Consider the following 22,217-nt stretch of genomic DNA (forward strand, 5'->3'; position numbering starts at 1 on the left):
GCTGCTGAGAGGAGAGGATTACTATAGGGAGGAAGACATAAGTATTACAGAAAGGTCAAAGAACACAGTATTTGAAAAGAAACACATTACTGCCTTTAAGTGTATACTGTAACTCCTATCTAGCAAAGTATCACACAGGTAAAAGCAATTTCCAGTTAGCCTCTTATCTGGATGTGAAAGAAAAATAATAAATACAACCCAAAATAAAGAGACAAGTAATGAGTCACACATCAACTTTATAGTCACTTCTGATTTACAACATTTTTAATTATATTCGTTCATTCCAGATACTACAATGACAAACCGACTGTTGCTGTTTTATCCTACTTCCAAAAAATAAGTGCAATAGAAACTTACTTAGGACCCGTCTCCTATATTCTCTTCCTGTTGCAACATTTTTAAGAGTACTGTAACATGTTTAAAAACCCTCAAAAATCAGATACTTTAGAAACAGCATTTCAATACACACACACACACACACACACACACCCCAAATCCAAACAAACTCAACCATATGCCATATGATACAACATAAATTTCTTGCCAATTGTCAAATAAACCAAACACACGATCGCATTATATTACAATGAATGGCTTGTGAGCAGGACTTACTAAAGATAAGGAGCACATAGGGCAATGGATTACTTAGGACTTTTGAGAATATCTTAGATGAAGTAAGCTACACAGATGGCAGTTTTCTGTTAAACTGTACATTAAAAAAAAAAAACTTAAATGTTTTAGTCATGAGTCTCTATTTTCTGTCAGTATTTTAAAAAGGATTTCAATGGTAAGTTTTTGTTTGGTCCTTTCCTAAAATGGATGTGGCTGGCAACCGCTTTCAAGCAGCTTATATGAAGGCTGTTAGTGTGTTTCACAGCAAGGGGTCTTGTGGGGGAATACTGAAATGGTGGTTACCAGACAAAAACTACAGTAAAATTCTGGTAGTGTGTATGAAGTGGAAGGAGAGGGTACCACCAAGTAGTGTATTTAGCTACTTCCTTTTTTGGGTTAAGCAGAAAGCAAATCTTATTAATATTCATAAGATATGAAGACAAAATATTAAGCAAAATATGGAAAAAAATTTAAGTATCCTTTTAAGAAAAACATACTCATAACAATTACTACATACCAGAAATTATGCTAAGTACTATGAGAATACAAAATTTCATCACGATTCTAACCTTAAACTACTTATTACTAGTGGGAAAGTAACAAGTCATAAGAGCATAAAAAAAAGACACTGCACTGAGAGATCAAAGAAAGGAAATGGTTTTTTGGAGGGGCAGCTTGAGATGTTTGGGATGGATTGTGATGTACGGCAAGAAGTGAGAAGTATGGGATTAGGTATTCCAATGGGAAAGAACACTACTAATGATTAACAACCAATCCTTCATGGGAAGTATGTTAACTCTACATGAACCCAGCCAATACAAATTAAATCCCTAACTATACTCCCCTTCCCTCAAAACAACAAAACAAAGTAAGAAAATCATTTCATCAAGATATCTGAGATTTTAAAAACAATGTTAAAATTTCAAGAAAATTAACAAATATAAAAAACACATCTGTATTTTTAGTTAATTACACTGCTAAATATGTATTTTTAAAATGAAATGATATTGACATTCATATACAACTAAAAAGATAAATAAGAAATTAAAATATTTGATATCACTAGTCCCCACCCTATCATTAAACTCTAGTAGGAATGGTGTTTTAACAGAAAGGAATGTAAACACCATCAGAAAACTGAAAACAAGAAATACAGAATGGAAGTTTTTAAAATTGAATAAAAAAGTATGTATTTACAAGGGAATTAAAAAGGAGAATAAAGCCTCTTGCATAACTTACCAACATAAAATGAGCAGTTAGAATGCAATAAACTTTCAGTCCATAGGCGACAAAGTTCACTTTCAGTTAAAGCTTCAACTCCGTAACAAGCTTGATACTCCACTTTTGGGAGTACATAAACTGGAAATTGCTGCAATGCAAAGTTATACTTTTTCAAACTCCATTAATTCACTATTAGTTGCAAATACATTTGCCTATATAGCTTTGCCACTTTCAAAATGCTTTCAGGTAAATCCTATTTCATATTTTCAAACACGGTAGGATTCAGGAGGATAGCTAGAACCTTTGGTAGATGTGGGCAAGATACGGATGGTAAGAGATCCCCAACCAACTACCTTCCCACCCACATCGGTGTAACTCTCCACATAAGCAAACATTTTTTTTAGGTCAGGGAATGTGACTCACAGTAGAATCTCTGGGACAAAACCTATGATATGTAATTGCCAAAAAGTTTAAAGCTAGGTGTCAGGAAGCAATGACTGAATATATACTAGTAAGCAGAGAAAAGATATGAATTTTTTGCCCCATTAAATCATTAGTCACATTGTCTCAGGCTGAAACACTCTGAGCAACTTGTTTTCATTCTATGAATGTACCAGCATTAACACCTATGTTAACACCTGTGAATGTTATCTTCATTACTGCAAAAACTTTATTCTAGGCATTGAATACCAGGTAAATTACCCATTTAGAATTTGTTGGTTAGGATACTAAATAGACTAGGTAAAAACTGTACCCATTACTGGTCTAAAGGAAGATATGGAAGGAAATTATATATATGCTTGTAAAATAATATAGTATTAGTCATGTTCACTGTGCTTATGTTATTTCATTTCTGTCAAAGAAAATTCTACTTTTAATGGCCATCTCTTCATTCCCAGATGCAGGAGAAACACATTATTTAAGGAACTTAAAGTGATATGGCTAGTTAGTATTTTTGAAATTATACTGTTGTCACTATTTATAGACTTGAAAATATTTCATTAATGTTTCAGAATTCCTGGTTTTTACAAAGTGACAAATTTAGTGGGCTTGGCACCATGGTGGTGGTAAGAACATTCAAATCCAGTAAAACTTCTGTTAACAAAAAGTTAGATTCATATGATTACCTTTGGTTGTTGAAAAACTCTAAAGCAGTGTTCCTTAAATTTCAATGTGCACATGAATAACCTGGTAATTTTGTTAAAATACTGAATCTAAGATTAAGACTAAGGTTTTACATTTTTAATAAGCTGTTGTTCCAGGCACCAAACTTCGAATAGTAAGCTATAATTTCTTCTCAATGAAAAAAACCCCTACATTATGATTAGGATAATGTTATCACTAAAAGCATTTTATTGTAGAGTAATTTTTTAGCAACTGGTAATCTGCATTTACAATTGCAAATATAAACTAGAGATAAGGAAATAAAGGCCTCAAGTGTTAAGAAATTTGCTCAAGGACATACAGCCAGTTACAGTAGAGTTGGGAAAAGAACAATTCACAAGGAAGATTCCCTTTTTGGATCATGAATAGATAACAGAGTTAATTCTAGAATTTTTTAAAATTAAAAAAATTGCTATTCCTGAGAAAAAAATATTTTGGAGGATTTTCCTTGATAATACTGCCATATCAATAAAACTAAGTCCTGAATCTGGTTTTAATTATACTAGCAGCAGTAGTAGACTATATGTAGTCTACTGCCATCTCCAGGAAGCCGAGGGAAAGAAAAATCTGAGTATTTAATCTTAGTATTCCAGTATTCATGTGAAAATTGAAATATAATCAAAGTTTTCAAACTATAAAAATTAAATTTACTATTTCCTTTCTTTGAGCTCCTATACTTGCCAAGTGAAAGCTTTTCTTGGTTCTCTCTCTTCCAACTTTTCACATAAACCTTTTAAACTTTTATATACATTCCTAAACAGGTATTTCATAGCTAGTATCCTCATTAGGTGCATTCTATTCTTTCCTAATGTTCAAGCACCTTTAGGGTCCTTTTTTCTGGCCCTAGAATGCCAATATAAGTTCTAAAATAACTGGATCTAAATTTTTGAGTCTTTTTAGAATACAGCTGTTAGGAAATATGGTCAACTGAGATAGATAATAACGGATATCAAATTATTCCAGGTCACATAATGTGGATTTCATAATTATGTGTAGAACTCAGTAAATTCCAGCTTTATCTTGTGATCCAAATTAGCCCTCTTTATTTCACAGCCTCATTTGAGACTGGCTGCTGTGTTAAATTCTCTGAAATGTAACTCTTATTAAGCAGAGTTTTGATGAGGAAAGATAAAGATATTAGAAACTATAATAACACAGAATTGAAAAACAGAAAAATAAAGGGGAGATGAGGTTCTTAGAGGTTGAAGAGACTTCTAAGTATTTTTAAAGCTTTATCTAAATAAACAAATTGGCTTTTAAGTAGTAATATTAGTGAGGATGTATTCTTACCTAATTAAGAGTTTAAAGAGTACCACTTAAAAATTTCTCAAACGAGTGCCTCAACATCCCTAAAGCCCCCTTCCTTAATATCACCCTCCTCTTCCCTCACTCCTCAATTTTCTCATTAATCCAATACCTACTTGCTCACTTTACAGGGTTTTAAATATTTGGGGGAAACAAAGATGAATGAATTTCAAGGGAAATACATTCTACTACAGGATTTAAACCATGTGTACTCAACCATTACATATAATGATAGGTGCAATATGATAAGCATTCACTGAAAATTTAAAAATTTTACTCGGGGTTTGACACAATCAGATGTAAGGAAGACCCTATTTATATATTCTTTGGGGCTCAACTGTTTTGATGTAATCTGATGACAAGTGAATTCTCTCCTGTAAGGTTTCGTCTTAAGATTTACAAATATCACTTTAATCAAGTGAATGGCAATGTCCTTAACAGATTGTCTCTTTCAGAAATTAAATCAGTATCCAAGATATCCTATTAAATTGACCAGTTAAATATAAATGAAACATTTATAATAATTAGCAAATAAAAGTAAAATCTCTCAATACAGAGAGTATCAGCATTTATCTAGGAGGAGATTGATATCAAACCTATAGTATTGACTTTCTCTTGTAAAAAACACTCCCCTATATAATTAATTCAAAACCATTAGGCTTGTACAAGTCTGGACTAGTGATGAAAATCAAATTAGGGGAATTAGAAATTTAATAATTTATTCATGATGTATTAGCAAGTATTTATTTTAGTTAGCAAAGGATAATATTATCAAGCAAAAGATTCAGCAAGTCCATTGGATTCTGGTGGACAAAGAATACATCCTAGATCCTGATGGGTTAGCCTTGGAGTTTTTCCTGACACATCTTGCTATTAGCAGCTTAGAAAGGTTGGCACTCCTTTTTTTCAGTTATTCCTTAACTTGATAAAGTAGTAGTCAGGGACATGACCCGCAAGGGTCAGTGGTAGAACATCACTATTCCTGATTCACCAGATCCCTAACCCAAAACACACTGACATTCTAAAGCGGTCATTAAGGATTCTGAGTGGTCGACAGCAGGAAACAGAGACAAAAAAAAAAGTGGTGGTTGGGAGAATGGGCAATAAAGAGATACAAACTTCCAATTATAAAATAAATTAGTTATGGGAATGAAAGTACAGCATAGGGAACATAGTCAATAGTTCCATAACATCTTTCTATGCTGACAGAAATTACATTTATCATGGTGAGTATTTAGTAATAAAATTATCAAATCAATATATTGTATACCTGAAACTAAGAAAATATTGTATATCAAGTACATTTCAACTAAAAAAAATTGAAAAGGCTGCACCAAAAAACTAAAAAAGAAAACAATATACTATGACAAATGTACACAACAGAAAAAATTATCTCAAGAAAAAATTAAAGGAGAGACTTCATTATCTCTTACATAATAAATTGTAACACAGAAGCCACTCATTATTAATCAGAATTCAGGGGTCACACACATAAAAAATTGAAACAAATCTGAAAGAGAACTTCAAATATCAAACATGGAAAACCGTTGAAAGAACCAATTACTTAAATTGTAGGAAAAACTTTTTTAATTGAGTAAAGTATTTTTATCAAACACCAAAAGAAACAATAGGGGAAAAAGAAAGGAAGAGATTTGGTCTTCTGACAATCATGGGCAAACTTTTCAAATGTACGTCAAAGCCCACCTTTTAAAACTTGGGACTTCTAAAATGAGTCAGGACTCCTACAGTAAGAGACAAAGGGGCTAAAATATGTCATAATCCAAATTCACAGAGAAAACAGGAAATACGTGCCAGTCTAAGTCAAATCTGTGATGATGCCATTTTTCACAAAGTTTATGTATTCCAAGAAGAATATTATCAGAATTCATGACTTTCACATTTAAACACTTTCCTTTATTAAAAGTGATTTCAGACTTCACTAAAAACAAAAACAAAAAAATCTCAACTTAGAAAAACTACCCTAAGAGTAATCAATATTTACAATTGAACTTTGTAACAATGGCACATTTACTATTTGCTGGTTATCTACTTATGCTGCCACATCCTAACTCCCCAAGTAACAACTTACTCTTCTGATTTTCTTCCGTTTTTTAGAGCGTGGTCTGGTCTCTATCCTCTGGACACTGCATCGCACAAGTAACAACAGGTCTTGCAGGCTAAACAACTTGTAAACAAAATTTCCTTCCTGAGGAGCTACATATTCTGATGTATCTTCAACATAGTCCTGAAGTTCATATGGTAATCCTTTAAAAATAATTATATTTCTCATTTTTATTTTAAAATGCATTAGCCCTTTTATCCATAATAATCCAAGATAAAACAATTCAATTACCTATTTTAAACTTCTAACAACTTTAACTTTCTACCTTCTCTGAGTTGATCATCAGACTATCATTTCTGTTTACTTTTACTGGAATTGGAGCCAAGAACTGAAATCAAAGCTTTAAGGTTCTCTTCCTTTGAACTGCTACCTTTGCTAACCCTAGGCAAAGCATAAATTACTGAGACAACATATGAAGTGAGAAGAAAGGAGTTTTAAAAATAGTGTTTTTTTTAATTTAGGCAGAGTTGAGGTGCAAGCTTTACATCTATTTCACACAGTGAAAAAGTACAAAACTGCAGTCCAACACCAAGAATAAGTAAATGTTGGGCCATTAAATGTTTATGGTTATCTTTGATGCACTTCCCCTTCATCAGTTTGGTTAACCACATTACCCATAACTAGCAGTCACTGTACATGCTGGATAAACGTACGTTACCGAAATCCATAAAATTTGGGTACATATTTAGGGAGCAGGTTTTGGAAGCTGAAATACTGATCAGTAGATTGAAAAATGAAGTACTAGTGATTATCTAAAGATTATAAAACAGGTTATAATAAGGACAAAGTAAAGGGATGAAGGAGAAAAACAAGGGATGAAGGAGAAAAACTTAAGGGAAAGAAATGGGCAAAAACAGTTAATATAAAGTTCTTTGCAAATGTTTACTTACGTCCTTTTGGTTTCTGAAACACAGAAGGCCATGCTGACTTTGGCCAACCAGAGGCATCTGAGGGAGCAGAGGATTGCTCAGAAACAGGGGGTTGTTTAGCATTTTCTAAATTCATTAAGGGCAATTCAGGCATTTTTTTGGAAATTGGCTTTAAGAGTTCATCTTGCATTTTTAAAATTTCTCCAACTGGATCAAATTTTTTATATACTCGTTTGATAGGTTTTTTTAATACACATGACTCTTCAGGACTACAAGTAGTATTGGTCTGGTTTCCTACAGACGCCTGTCCTAAGGAAGAATTTGGGTTAGCTGGTTTAGAACTTAAATTAGAACCCACATCAGTTGTCTTTCCATTACTATTATTTTGACATTCTGTATCAATGATTAGACAATCTTCATCTGTATCACTATTGCAAAGCATTACATCTTCAGTTTTAGCTGCTTCTGATGTAACAGTCTTTTCCTTTGAATTATCTGTGATCTCGTCCACATTTAGTTTTTCATGGTCATATATCTTATCAGTAACTGCATCACTTTTATCAGATGTTTCAATTTCTGTAGTACTCTCTAATTGCAAAGCATCAGATGTTTTCAAGTCACTATCTGGTACTGAAGGTTTGTCAGAATTTGATACCTTTTCATCACACGGTACAAATCCCTCGTCATCTTTATTTTTGCACTCTTCAGGGCCACCATCCATACCAGTCACCAGCTGTTTCTCCTTCTGTAACTGTTCCATAAGAATCTGAGATAAACTTCTAGCATGAGCAGGAATGTATGGTGCAGCTGGTGCCACAGACGAGGCTGCTGTGCTGGAGCCCGTGGGAGTATGTGCCATGCTGGGTACCATGGAAGTGCTTGCCGGACTTGGTGACTTTGATGGTTTGCTGGTGGTCACTCCGAAAGTTTCGAGTTCTGTGACATCATCATCAAAATCCAGGTCCAAATTTTCAAGGGTCTCAATTTTTCGGCATTCATTAACTTCATAAGACATCTTAAGAAAATATATTGGTAAACTATTAGCAAAAATTCCAGGTCACCCCTCACCTATTTCTTAATATCCCTACTCCTCACATATATAGTTTAAGTTCCCCAAAAGTAGGAAAAAAAAGTCTAATGGCTCTGAAAAGTTGCTGGTTAAGATGATGATAAACTACTAGCAACTAATTTATTTAACATTACTTCCCACTGAAATACTGACAAAACACAGATATGCCAAGTTGTAATAGCACAGGAAATGGGAATGCTTGTGAATGACCACATCTCAAGAGGAATTCCCACTAGTCAAAAAATAGGACCACAAAGAAGAAATGTAGGTCCAAACAAAAAGGCAAGAGGTTCTCATTCACACGCACTCAATACACTCTTGCAGACACCTGGACTTAGCTGACCAGGAAGACAGCCTCTTTGCCACTGTGAGGAAGCCACTTTCTAACGCAGCCAGGGAATGTTGCCAACCTCTGGCACATTTGTAACTGATTCACAATGACTTTATATTTCTACATCTACTCAGAAAAAACAACTCCAGTAATATGAACAAGAAGTGATTTTATTGTATTCTAGGACATAAAGCCACCAAAGTTGTAGTTTTCCACATACTCTTTTGGTAATGGAAGAACTACAGACAGCCTTAATTTATTTGGGAATAAACTGTCCTTTCCCAGCACAGCAGCAGATCTCTCCTCAACTTGCGGAAGACTTCAGATAAATACTGTGGAATTTGGTTACAAGCTATGTATACCCACTACCCTTACAGTTTAGGATTTGAGAGAGAAATATTCTGACAGCAATTAGGTAGTAAGAAAGATCAACTGGTGTCACCTATGTAATCTCTTTGAATGTCAATTTCCTCATCTCTATTATAGTGATAAGAGGGTTGTCTTCTTGGATTTGTTCTAAAGATTAAATGAGAAAGTGTATACAGAAATTTTTTTGGCATACTCCTTGGCACACAGTAAGTGGCTTTTCAGTAAATAGATTTAACTAAAAAAGACTACCAGGTTTCATCAAAAAAGAAAATTAAACTACACTGTGTGTACATTTGGCATTCTTACACAAAAGGGTTAAAAACAGAACAAGGGGACAAGACATCAAGAAACAAAAGGAATAGCAGGATTGAGCATTAGACAAAGAAGAATTCAGTGCAAAAAGCATTAGAAAAAAGAATACTATGTTGAAAAGATTCCATGAACTATGATAATGAACTGTGACATGCCAAACAACATCAAAATATGTAGTCAAAACTGAAAAATCAAAAGAAAATTGACAGAACCATAATTGTACTTTGTCAACAATACATTGCCTCTAAGTAAAAACAGGGATATAGAAAGTATGAGTAATAGTAAATGATTGAAATGAATGAATGACTGAAAACAAATACATAGACTACAAAGATATACCTTTTCCCTCCCAAGAATCCAAGGGGCATTTCCAAAGATGGACTATAAATTAATACATAAAGAAAACATTAATATAGCACAAAGCAGAAAGTGCTAAGGTCTTACTCTCTGTTTAGAAGGAAATAAAATTAGAAAGCATCAAGAAAAAATGTAAAGAAACAATAAACCCAAGCACCTGGATTAAAAAAACACTCGCAATTGTTAGAAAGAAATTAAAATGGTAATCACACAATACTTAAAAAGCAACAAAAATTAGGACACTAGACATTAAAAATCAGAAGCATCATTCATAACTTTTTCAAGAAATAGGAAAATAAAGATATAATAATATACAAAATGAAGAAAAATATATAAAACCAAAAATGAATTGAAAGTAATGCTCTTATCCCCACCCAACACAACAAATTTAGATAAATATATCATCTATCTGTAAATACTTTAGTGCACAGTTATAAAAGGATTCTTCTATAAAATATATCATTAATTTCATCAATAAAAATTATGAACTCCTATGGAGAAGACAAGTAATGACTCTATAGCATCTTACTATGTGGGCTGATGGACAGTGATTGCAATGAGTTGGGGAGGGGGACTTGATAATATGGGTGAATGTTGAAACAACCATGTTGCTCATGTGAAACCTGCATAAGATTGTATATCAGTGATACCGTAATTAAAACATAAAAATAAATTTAAAAATTAACTCCTTAGACTGTTGAAATATAGGCTTGGGGTTGATTAATGACTGTGCATTGAGTCCCCTATACAGAATTTTATTGTTGTTAACAACCATTTGATCAATAAATATGAGAGATGCCCTCTCAAAAAAAAAAAAAAATTAACTCCTTAATGTCATAAAATACCTAATCAATATTAAAATTTCCCAGTCTGATACATCTTTTTACTTAACAGTGTATCTTGGATATCACTCTACAGCTGTGTATCTAGAGATTCCTTATTCCTTTTAATATTAATAGCTGTGCAATAGGCTACTGAGAAGGTAGTTTATTTAATCAAAACCCTATTAAGAGAAATATGGCTTCCAATCTTCTGCTGCTACAAATAGTACTGTAAGAAATACCTTGCACATACATTTTGTTCTTTTCCTAGTATGCTTCTGAGGTACATTCATAGAATTAAGATTTCTAGGGCAAAGGATGAATACATTAGTTTCATCTGTTTTGTGGGTAATCTCTGACAGTAGAAATATTACAGCAATTATCTTTTTCTCCTCTAATACCTTTTGGTAAGAGCTTCCACCAACAATCCTCTTCTGTTCCTCATGTTTAAATACGATGGGTCTTCCTGCTTCTGTCGGGGGACAATCCTGCACAGGCGTGTGCCAGGCGAGCTTTCTTACCTTCATGGCTCTAAGCTCACACTTCCCTGTTCCCACAAAGTATGTCTGTGAGCATGCATACAGGTTTGTATGTTTGTGTGTATGTGTTTGTGTACTGTGTACATGTATGAAATTTGAAGTACATTCTGAGTTCGCTTCCTCCTCCCACAGTTATATGAAAACTTCACTTTTCTTTACCATTACAGTCCACGTTCTGTTCAAGACAGACTCCACTACCAGTGATTTCACCCCTACTCCTAGCGTGCGGCTCAGTGGGGTCCAAGCCCTTCGTGGAAAACTGAATTACAACTTTTGTTCCCCTAAACCTGCCAAAAGCACATTTCATTTTCTGTTGCCTCCTCAGAACTGGCAAATGCCAACCAGGGCAAAAATGACCCTAAATGACAGACTGACTTCCCTGGATTTTGGTCTTCTCTAGTATCTCGGCCCTGTAATTCCTCACTATCTTGTTTGCTCATTGAGGATTCTATAAGAAAGTAACTTTAATATTTTGTCCAGGTTTTTAGTTGTCATCAGTGAACAGGGAAATCCAAATTACCTGGTCTGTCATTATTGAAGGAAAATGCTCTGTCATTTTTCATCCCTTTTAACCTACTTCACATTTCCTCACAGCACGTGGCCCTTCCTGATACTCACCTCACCCCGATGTAAGTTTTAGGTAGATTTAAAAGTGTGAAAAAAGAAAAGCTGGAAGTGCTTTATGACATATATATCATAAAAATATTAAAAGCAAAATGGCAAAGAGAGAAAAACATACAAGCAAATATGAAAGACAAAAGGCCAATATTCTTAAAATAGTATGAGCTCTTAGGTATAAATAAGAAAAATGTTTGCTCTCTCACTTTATTCAAGTCTCTGTTTATATTTCCTAATCTTGGAAAAGCCTTCTCAATCATTAATCTAAAACAGTCCCATTCCCATCTCTTTCTCCTTATCTTACTCTATTTTTCTGCACAGCATTTATCAGTACCAACATTTTGCTGTTCTTAAGTATCTGTGCCTGCTATCATTTTAAGTTCCAGAAGAAAAGACACTTTTTGACATACTGCTGTATTCTCAGTGCATAGAACAATATCTGCACAATAAATATTTGTGGAATTAATGAACAAAGTTTGTTATAAACAGATTTTTAAGAATCATGTGAAAATATTTTAAAATGCACAAAATAATAAACGCTAGGATTTATGGAGGGCCAACTGAAGACTGTACTCAGCATTTTACATATAATATCAAACTTAATACAACAATCTTGTGATATAGGTATTATTACCTTTCTTTTACAAAAGGAGAAAACGAGGCCGAGGGAGGTTAAATTAGCAGCCTAAAGTCTAGCTTGACCTGGGATTCAATTTTAAGTTTCAATCTAAAGCCTGTATTTTTAACTATTAGATTTATAGAGATTTGCAATAAAACATATGCTTCAAAGAGATAAATAAGTACATTCACATAAGAAAAAGAAAGCGGTACATACATCCATTTCAGATACATAATCTTCTGGTTTGTCCATAAATACTGCAGAGACTGGAACAGATGTATTTTTGGACATCATGAATTTTAATGGAACTTCATGGAAGGTTTGGTTTCTCTCTCTCATTGTCATTTTCTTTGGTGGAAGTGGTGAATTAATATAAATTACTTTAATTGGTTTTGAACCTTAAAACAGGAGAAGAATGGGGGTGACTAGTTTCTCGTAGTGACATTAAAAAAACTAAGAGACAAGGATAGCTGAACAGAGAGACAAAGGACAGGAAAGTTGCAGCCCATGTCCCATATATTTTCTATCCTTGAGCCAGACCTGTAAGGTCCCTAAGAGATATCAGGACAAGAGAATCTGACTGGTAAAAATAATATGTCCCCTTTCTAACAATTTTTCTTGAAAGGCTTTTCTGCTTTTTGCTGTTATACTTCTACTATCATCATTACTCAGGTTCTTCTAGAATTATACTTTCAAAAAGTGATGAAATTTTTACCACAGAGGATGTATTACATATATCTCTCATTTGTAGTTTTGTTTCATTAGACATGGTCCTTTGTTCACTATAATTCTATTGTTTCACATAGTAACTTTAATTCTCAAGATATGAAAAAATTATTAAATATGAACCAAAATAGAAGAGGAACAATCTTTTGTACAGAGGGATTTGTGTGCAAATATTAATTTTACAGCCAAAAGACTTTCTTACACATGTAAGTATAGACCAATTTTCATTCTTAATTCCAGTAAGAGACAAATAAGGAAGTCCTAGAACTCACCCATTTGAGGTTATCTAAGTAAGTACTGCATTCCTTTTTTCTCAGTGCAAGACACAGGAATCTTATATTTTATATACTTTTGGCCATCCTAAAACATCATTATTTTTCTAACTACCTCCCACTCCTCCGAATATGTGTACAGGTTCTATAGTCCTAATAACTCACTTTTTAAGTTTTTAATTATATGCATTTTAAAAGTCCTACTAAATGTAAATGTCAAATATACTTCCTCTTTAAATTACAACTTAGATTTTCTGTATTTGACAAATGGCACCTAGGTTTAGACAGCTTAAACAGAACCATTCCAGCTCTTTTGAGAGCATCACTTGACATGGCAAATCACAAACCTGCAACAGGGATCACTTCAATACACACTGGAACTTCCCACTGTTCCTTGTAGTTTGGTCCGTGATTATTCAGTAAGGTAAACAATGATTGACTAGTTAGAGCTATCTGAGGGCGATATCTTGAAACAAGCTTCTCTGCATTTGGATCTTTACTAATATCCTGAAAAACAACATGTCACTTGTTACTTGATTGTATTTACTGGAATTTCAATGAAGTAATAAAAGGGAAAAACTGAGGAACGGGAGTTTGGAACAACGAGGTTCTATGTACTTTATGAGGTACAGAAGATTACTTAGGAAGACCCAAACCCATCTTCCTACTTACGTAATGCATAGCCGCAGCTGTCTGCTCTGGGGTTTCAGTGGGGAAGACATTATTTTTTGAGAGCTGCAACTTTGCAGGCATCGAGGCAAATACTGTTTTCACAAATTTTACACTGCCCTAAATAAGGCAAAAATGAATATTTCATTATAAAAATCTTGATTTCTTTTCTAAGTATCCTTTCATCATATGAAATTCTTAACCTAAAATTCTTCATTTTATTAAATGCAAATGTTAAATTTAGACTGTTCTTAAGCTAAGACTTTCATGCTTTTGCTTGACACCTCTGTATTTTTTTTAAAAAAGGGTCCAAGATTTTCCCTGCCTCCCTAAATTTTAACCTGTTTTTATGATGTATAAACCATAACAGGGTATAATACAAACTCTAAAATGCCCTCTCTACACAATATGATTGTAAATAAAATCCTTTAAAAGAAAAAGGGCTTCCTGCTTATTATATTCAGGAACAGTGAAAAAGATGGGAAATAAGAAAATCATGAAATAAACTTCGTAGTGACATTTTTTTAAATATCAACTATTGGTATCCATAATGGAACACATGTATACTGCATATTTTAAAAGCTGTATCCCATTATTGTTAAAAATTTAAACACAGACACTGCCTATGTGAAATGTAGATGATGTTTCAGTCAAAACTAAGTTTACAGGTTCATATGGTAAATCTTACCAATGCGAGAAGAGTTTTTTCTAACTTTAATCCCATCTCTATTCTGAATGGGAAGAATCCCATTAAGCTGGTAACTTCATGGAGAGTATAGAATTCTGGATACTTTTTCACTTGCTCAACAGAAGCTCTTAACATTTGCTAGGAAATAAAAATTAAGAGAAATTCACTTGTACTTCTGCAATAATATAACAAAAATAATTTAGTTACATGTGACTATATAATTAGTCATCTTAAGTATTAGCCTCATTTATCAAACTTCTAATAATCCAGGCATATTGCACATTCCTGATTGCTCTCTCTTATTTTTCATAACAATTCTTTTTAACCTAATTTCTTAAAATATTGATATTTAATAATACTAAAATTAGCAACTGAATTAAAATTTAAAATAGAGAAGACACACATTTTCTATTTTATTTAAGAAGATGTTAGAGAAATAGAGCCATATGAAAATTTCAACACTTTACTGCAATAAAAGCAGCTAAATGAATGATTAGAAGTTTAATACCCTAAAGATTCCCAACAACAATGAATTAATGAAGTTGTAATTTTATAGGTCATTCAAATCTACAATACAAAAATAAATGAGAAATCTTATAATTAACTGATACAGTACTTAGTATTCTCTTCTCTCCAGACTGTTTTCAAAATATTAATGACTTACCAGAAAACACAGTCAGGAAGGAAATAAAATTCACCACTTTTCCTAAGCAGAATATATGCCACTTGTGATAACATGTAAACAACTCAAATAAGCCCAGCAATTTTGGTGGGTAATAATTAAAAAACACACATACATCAACTTCTAAGATAAATATTTCTTCTTCTGTCAGTGAACCTAATTTGAATCTTGTAGAATATGTTTTATATCACAAAAGCTCTTAGCAATAGCATATCTTTTTATTTTTTTTCTGTTCAACACACATAGTCATTTATTAAAAATCTGTATCATTCATCTTATAGACAACATACAAACTTCTGGAACAATTTGGAATGTTAGTTTCATTTATTCATTATCAGTCAGGGTCCTATCAAAAGACAGAAAGCAGACAATAATTTGAACAGGGAAAGTTTATTATTTTTTTTAATTTAAGCATTGTTGATATACAATCTTATGTTGGTTTCAAATATACAACACAGTTGTTCAACAATTACCCATATTATTAAATCCTTAGCCCCCTCTAGTGGGAGTACTATCTTTTAACATAGCGAGATGCTACAGCATCACTGACTGTTCTCCACACTCTACTACGTCCCTGTGACCAACTTATATTGTGATTGTGAATTATTGTACCCCTTTATTCCCTTCATCCTCCCGCTGCACCCTCCCTAACCTCCCCCACTTGGTAACCACCAGTCCTTTTTGAGTGTTTATGAGTCTGCTACTATTTTGTTCCTTCTGTTTTGATTTGTTGTTATACTCACAAGTAAGTGAAATCATATGGTATTTGTCTTTCTCCACCTGGCTTATTTCACTCAGCATAATACCCTCTAGATCCATCCATGTTCTTGCAAATGGGAGGATTTTTTTTAATGGATGAATAATATTCCATTGCATGTATGTACCACATCTTCTTTATCCATTCATCTAAGCAATAGCCTATCTTTATATATAACTACTGTCCCTTCATACATTTATAAAATATATCAAATTACAAATCAATAACTTTACTCCAGTATAACTTTTCATCTATAGTTTCATATCCCTTTCTCCTCTCCTTCAATACTAACTCTCGGCTATCTTTCACATTTTCCCCTCCATCTATGCTTTTCAATGCTAACTTTGATATTTAATTCAGGAAATTGTTGCAACTAAGGCAGAGGTGGGTTAATACAGAAAAGCTGTTTGTTTTTTAAAAGTCTAGTCAAGTGTAAACTCAGATCTGAATAATATTTTTGCTACTCATTTATAACATTAACTTTCCCCTCTAATATTTCTGTCCTACAGCAGTCATTATAAGAATTTGAACATGCAAGAAAAGCAATACATAAGAGGTATGTTACTAGAGACTACTGCAGTTAGATATTTATTGGCATATCTTTCTTGGTAAAACTCTGCTAGATGTTCCAGTGCTTTGAAGTGAGTTTCACTTAATTCAGTAATTATGGCAAGAGAAAGAACCAAAGAAAAATCTAACACGGTTTTATTCTTATACCCAGATACCTTATATATTATTAAAGATACTTCACAACTAGTAGGTATTAAGCAACTAAAGGATCATTATCAGAAACATTTAATAAAAATGGTTTTTAAGTAATCATTTATTTGTCTTTGAAAAACAGCTGAGAATGAACTAAGAAAATTAAGAGATTCAGGGTGTTACCCATCACCCACCCACTGAATGTTATTTCACACTGACCATATTTTTAACATATATACATCAGAAGCACATGCATGTACAAAATAGATGTATCATTATAAAGAAAGGTGAAAATGACTATGCGCCCTATATTTTACTTTGGTCCAGAAAGGAAAAATATGGCATCATGCATGTTTGAAACTTAAAAATTTTACAGATACTACTTCTGGTAGTATGGTGCAACAGGTATACCTTGAAGAACACCCCTATCCAAACATCACTAGATCCTGGATAAATAACTAATTTTTCATTGTTGGGCTTAGTAAAGCACAAGGAGAATCTCCAATGACCATAAATAAATAAACAAACAAACCCCAAACAACTAGAGTGAGGAGAAACAAGAGTAGTGGGCAGTAAGGAAACCCATGAAAGGCGAGGTGGCTTGAGGGGAAATGCCTCAACCAGTTCTAAGATTAGGTAGGGAACTGAAGATGAGACTCCTACAGTTGTCTTGAAAAGCAGAGATTTCAACAGATATTTGTACACCCATGTTCACAGCAGCATTATTTGTAACAGCCAAAAGGTAGAAGTGTCCGTCAATGGATGAATGGATAAACAAGATCTCCATATACACACAATGGAATATTTATTCAAACTTAAAAAGGAAATTTAGACACATGATACAACATGGGTGTCTTTAAGACGCTATCCTAAAAAAATAACCCAGTCACAAAAAGACCAATACTGTATGATGTCACTTATACGGGGGTACCTAGAGAAAACAAATTCCAAGACAGAAAGTACTATGCTGATTGCCACAAACTGCAGGAGGGGCAAACTGGGAGTTATAGTTTAATGGATGTGGTAACAGAAGAAATACTTATTTGGTGTTTATCCCTGGTTCTTGACACATAGCTCCTAAATTCCTTGTTATTTCATGAGTGATAAGCGTGTCTTTTGTATACTAATGAGATGACTGGTGGCCCCTAGAGGGCTTCAGGATGGGGGATGATTAGAGAACTGTACAATGAGCTAGTCACAAATAGCCAACGATTTAATCAAAGCTTCCATAAAACTCCTAAACAATGGGGTTCAAGAGCTTCCAGGCTGGTGAACACACAGAGGTCCTGGGAGGGTGGTGTGCCTGGAAGAGGGCATGAAAGCTCTGTGCCACGTCCCCTATGCATCTCTCTCTTCTTTTTGGCTGTTCCCAATATAGCCTTTGTAATAAACTGGAAATAGTAAGTTCTATAAGCTGTTCTAGCAAATTATTGAACCAGAGGAAGGGGTCATGGGAACCCTAGGCTTAATGTTCAGAGAGTTGGAGAACTGAATGGTGTGGGTGAAAAAAAATCATATATTTATTGTCGGAAGTGTTGTGGTAGAAACAGTTCAGAAATGGGTATAGAATCTGTTTTGCAAGATGGGAAGAGATATAGTACAACCTTATATAGAAAGTAGGGGAGAATAGGGAGAACATATGAAAAAAGTTTTTCAAACACTTTCTAGTAATCCTATTGACTGGTAGTATTTAGTGTTGTTCTCAGGCTGTTGTGAATATAATATGGGAGAAAGTAAATGAGATACGTGCAGTATTTTTTCTTTAAATACAGATTTCCTAGCTCCATTTACTAAAAATGTTCAGAAACTATGACCAAACCAGGAGCAATGAGCACCCCCATAGTGTCTGGATTGTAGCCCTGATATACCATTTCCTAGTGAAAGAAACAAAGGCCCTGGAGTGTGGCTAATCACAAAGCAGGGACGGGAAATGTACAGAACCAGTCTCAAAGACCACTGGACGGACTCAAAAGCCATTAAGAGACTGTCATTGGCCAAAGTTGTTCTATTGGAGTTTTCAAAAGGGAAATTGTGGTGGACTAAAACCTGTCAATTATGTTTAATTACATAATTTAATAGTAATATTTTTTAAAAAGAAAATAGTAATCACCATTGGAGAACAGGAAGGAACCAGTATTTTCCAAACCGGTATTTAAAGGGAAAGACAATCTACTTATTTCTGCTACGTGAACTTGGAAACCAAATAGCAGATGGAGGAAAACTGATCTCAGTCAAATTATTACAACTAGTAAATAAAAACAAATGATGCAATTAGAATTTTACAATTTTGCAAAGCCCAGTGAATGAATAGATCAAGGCACTGAGAATCAATAGCTACTAACATCACGAAAAAAGAATAACCAGACATTATATGCTACCTGATTAAAGAATACTACCATCTATGTGTTTAACCCCTTGGACAAGTTTAAGTGTGATCCAGCTTTGGGATCCCATCAACAATTTTAAGACATACAGAGAAAAGAGGAACATGCTGAACATCATCATGAATATACAATCATCAAACTCTAGGCTGTGGGAAAACACTATGGGTCAAGTGATCCAAGTTCTTGAAAATATAAAGTTTAAGGAAAAGAAAGGGACAGAGGGGGAACTTGTAGATTAAGCGAGACTACTTTGTCAAATAAGAGAAAAATTTCCTACACATATAACCCATATTTTGAGTATACAAAGAATGTCCACATATGAATAACAAGCATATAGAAAATCCAGAAGAATAAAGGGCAAAACTTGGACAATCAGTCAGCAGGAAATGACCAGTAAGAATATGAAAAGATGCATAGTCTTATTAAATATAACACCATATCCTCCATATTGGCTGAATCTAAAATGACTGTATCAATTGTTAAGGATATGAACAATGAAACTCAAAACACTGCTGGTTGGAATGTAAAGTGGTATAAAGACTTTGGAAAACAGCAAAGTTGAATACATGCATACTGTATGACCTAGCAATTCCATTTGAAGGTATATACCCAGTAGAAATGTGTGCATATGTGCACCAAGACACATGTAAGAGAATTTTCATAGGAGCATTGCTTAGAATAGCTCCAAACTGGCAACAATCCAATGTTGATCAACAGAATAAATGTACTGTATTCATACAATGTAATAATGTACATAACTGAAAATGAATGAACTATAATCATATACATACTTTTGATGACTATATGAATCTCACAAACATAATATTGAGTAAAAAATATAATTCTGTTCACATAAAATTTAAAACCAGGCAAAAGAGAGTTCAATGAATCAAATTTGGGATAGTGAATACTTCAAGTGTTATTATCTAGGAAGGATACATAGGGGTTTCTAAGTAACTGGCAATATTTTACTTCTCCACTTAGAAGAGAGTTACATAGGCGTTTGCTACATAATTATTTGTTAAGCTGTATCTATTTATTCTATATATTTTTCATAGGCACATTTCCTAACATAAAGTTAAAAATTTAAAACAGGGAAAAAAAGTGAAATATATCAGTTGAGTCTTTGGGTTGGAGATGTAAAATGTAAATTAGAGAAAATGTGTTGCTAAGTCAATTTGCCTAAAAAACAAGACTTATGCTGATCGTTAGCGACCAAAAAATGTACTTTGTAAATAACCATTTTTATATTCACTTAATAAATAACTACACTGAGCACTTGAGCACTTAATATGTGCCAGGTATTATATTAGTCAATGGGAACACAGCAGTGCATAAAACAGTAATATAGATGTTATGGAGAAAGACAACAAATAAAAACACGGTAAAGGGAACAATAAAGGGGATGGTATTTTCTACAGGGTAATTAGGGGCATTCTCATGATGGTTGGTATCTAAACAAAGAAAAAGGGAACAGCTTAGAGTTTTCAAGAAACACAAAGGGGCCAGAAGGCTGGAGTGAACAACTCAGAGGGAGAGACGTAGAAGACGATGCAGCCTGGGCACCACAGAGGCTGGGGTGGTGGGGAGGCGCGATCACGCAGGGCGTTGCAGAACGCTGCCTCTCTCTGAATGAGGAGCCGTTTGAAACCAGTGAAATGAGGCGATGTGATTTATGTCTTAAAACCATTATTCTGGTCCTTTCAAAGGACCATTATTACAATAGGAACAACTATAGTTCCTTTTCCATATGGAAAAATATGACAGTCCTTTATGAGTATATCGCATTTAAGTTTGAAAAAATAAAAATTGAAATTTCTCTTTTTATTTAGAAAAATCATTCCTCCAGCTCACATTAACAAATTCTCACCTTAAAAACTGTTACACCAAAAACAAGAGTAAAACTTTCTGCTGTCCCGAATTTACAGTGCCCAGTTTAATTGTGTAAAACACACATAAAACTTTCCATCTTAACCATTTTTAAGTTTGTATTTAACAGCGTCATGTGTATCATATTGTTTTGTATAGTGACTAGTTTTAAAGCTTAAAATTCAGAGTGGCATTGTATTTGTAGATGAACTCTACCATAATTAATATATATTAACAGTTCCTATTTAAGTAGTGTACTCTATTCTCATGGTGTACTGAATGATGATAGGGTACACGATAAAATAATTTGCAAGCTTTGCTAATAACTTTGTGGGAATGATTTAAGTATCAAGAAATGAACTGACAGCTGAAATTTATCATTTGGTGGCTGGTTACCATGAAGATAGGAAACAAATTTATGTGACTAGTAGTAAAGGACCATTCAGATTTTTAAGGACCATGGTAACTCTGTAAACATTCATTCTCTCACAAGGGAAATCAGAGCATCAGATCAAACTACCCATGTGAGTAAAATATAAACAAAATACAGTAGTTGGATCATTGAAAGAAAAAAAAACCCCAAATATGAATACTATGGTACATGATTTTAAGACATAGTATCTCTATTATTTAAATACATAATGAATAAAAGATGTACATACAATTTGAGCTCTAAATTGATAATATTGATATTTCCATATGCTTCTGACAGGTTCATCACACATTTTAAAATACTGTTAGGGATTTAAAAAGATGGCGGCATGAGAAGTGAGGCAGAAACCTCCTCCCAAAATGACATATAACACAAAAAAAACAGTAAATACAACTAATCCTGAAAGACCAGAAAGATACGGAAACAACCTAAGTGTCCATCAGTAGATGAATGGATAAAGATGTGGTACATATACACAATATTATTCAACCATAAGAAGAAAACAAATCCTACCACTTGCAACAACATGGATGGAGCTAGAGGGTATTATGCTCAGTGAAATAAGCCAGGCAGAGAAAGACAAATACCAAATGATTTCCCTTATTTGTGGAGTATAAGAACAAAGGAAACCTGAAGGAAGAAAACAGCAGCAGACTCAGACTCCAAGAAGGGACTACTGGTTACCAAAGGGAAAGAGTTGGGAGGGT

The 22,217-nt window shown here is 33.7% G+C and overlaps 1 protein-coding gene and 1 long non-coding RNA gene across 6 annotated transcripts in view; one reads left to right on the plus strand and one right to left on the minus strand.

Moving 5' to 3' along the window:
* LOC140843171 (uncharacterized) overlaps positions 1–8,137 on the plus strand; it is an 82,959-nt gene extending 74,822 nt beyond the window's left edge. The window contains exons 2-3 of the long non-coding RNA XR_012120717.1: positions 6,418–6,561; positions 8,002–8,137. This is a non-coding gene — a long non-coding RNA (uncharacterized lncRNA). The remainder of the gene's footprint in view (positions 1–6,417; positions 6,562–8,001) is intronic.
* Positions 1–22,217, minus strand: part of ICE2 (interactor of little elongation complex ELL subunit 2) — a 53,463-nt gene that overhangs the window by 21,047 nt on the left and 10,199 nt on the right. For 2 of the 5 annotated variants that reach the window (XM_073211933.1, XM_017659734.3), the window contains 8 exons: positions 14,684–14,821; positions 13,999–14,115; positions 13,674–13,833; positions 12,545–12,726; positions 9,714–9,755; positions 7,315–8,308; positions 6,392–6,567; positions 1,852–1,981 (listed from right to left, as the gene is read on the minus strand). In XM_073211933.1, the coding sequence (XP_073068034.1) occupies positions 1,852–1,981; positions 6,392–6,567; positions 7,315–8,308; positions 9,714–9,755; positions 12,545–12,726; positions 13,674–13,833; positions 13,999–14,115; positions 14,684–14,821 (1,939 nt within the window). Of the gene's footprint in view, positions 1–1,851; positions 1,982–6,391; positions 6,568–7,314; positions 8,309–9,713; positions 9,756–12,544; positions 12,727–13,673; positions 13,834–13,998; positions 14,116–14,683; positions 14,822–21,739; positions 21,812–22,217 lie in introns of all 5 variants that reach the window. The other 3 variants (XM_037004248.2, XM_037004249.2, XM_017659735.3) reach the window with 3 other exon arrangements.

This window comes from Manis javanica, chromosome 8 (assembly GCF_040802235.1).
Source record: "Manis javanica isolate MJ-LG chromosome 8, MJ_LKY, whole genome shotgun sequence".
NCBI lineage: Eukaryota > Metazoa > Chordata > Mammalia > Pholidota > Manidae > Manis > Manis javanica.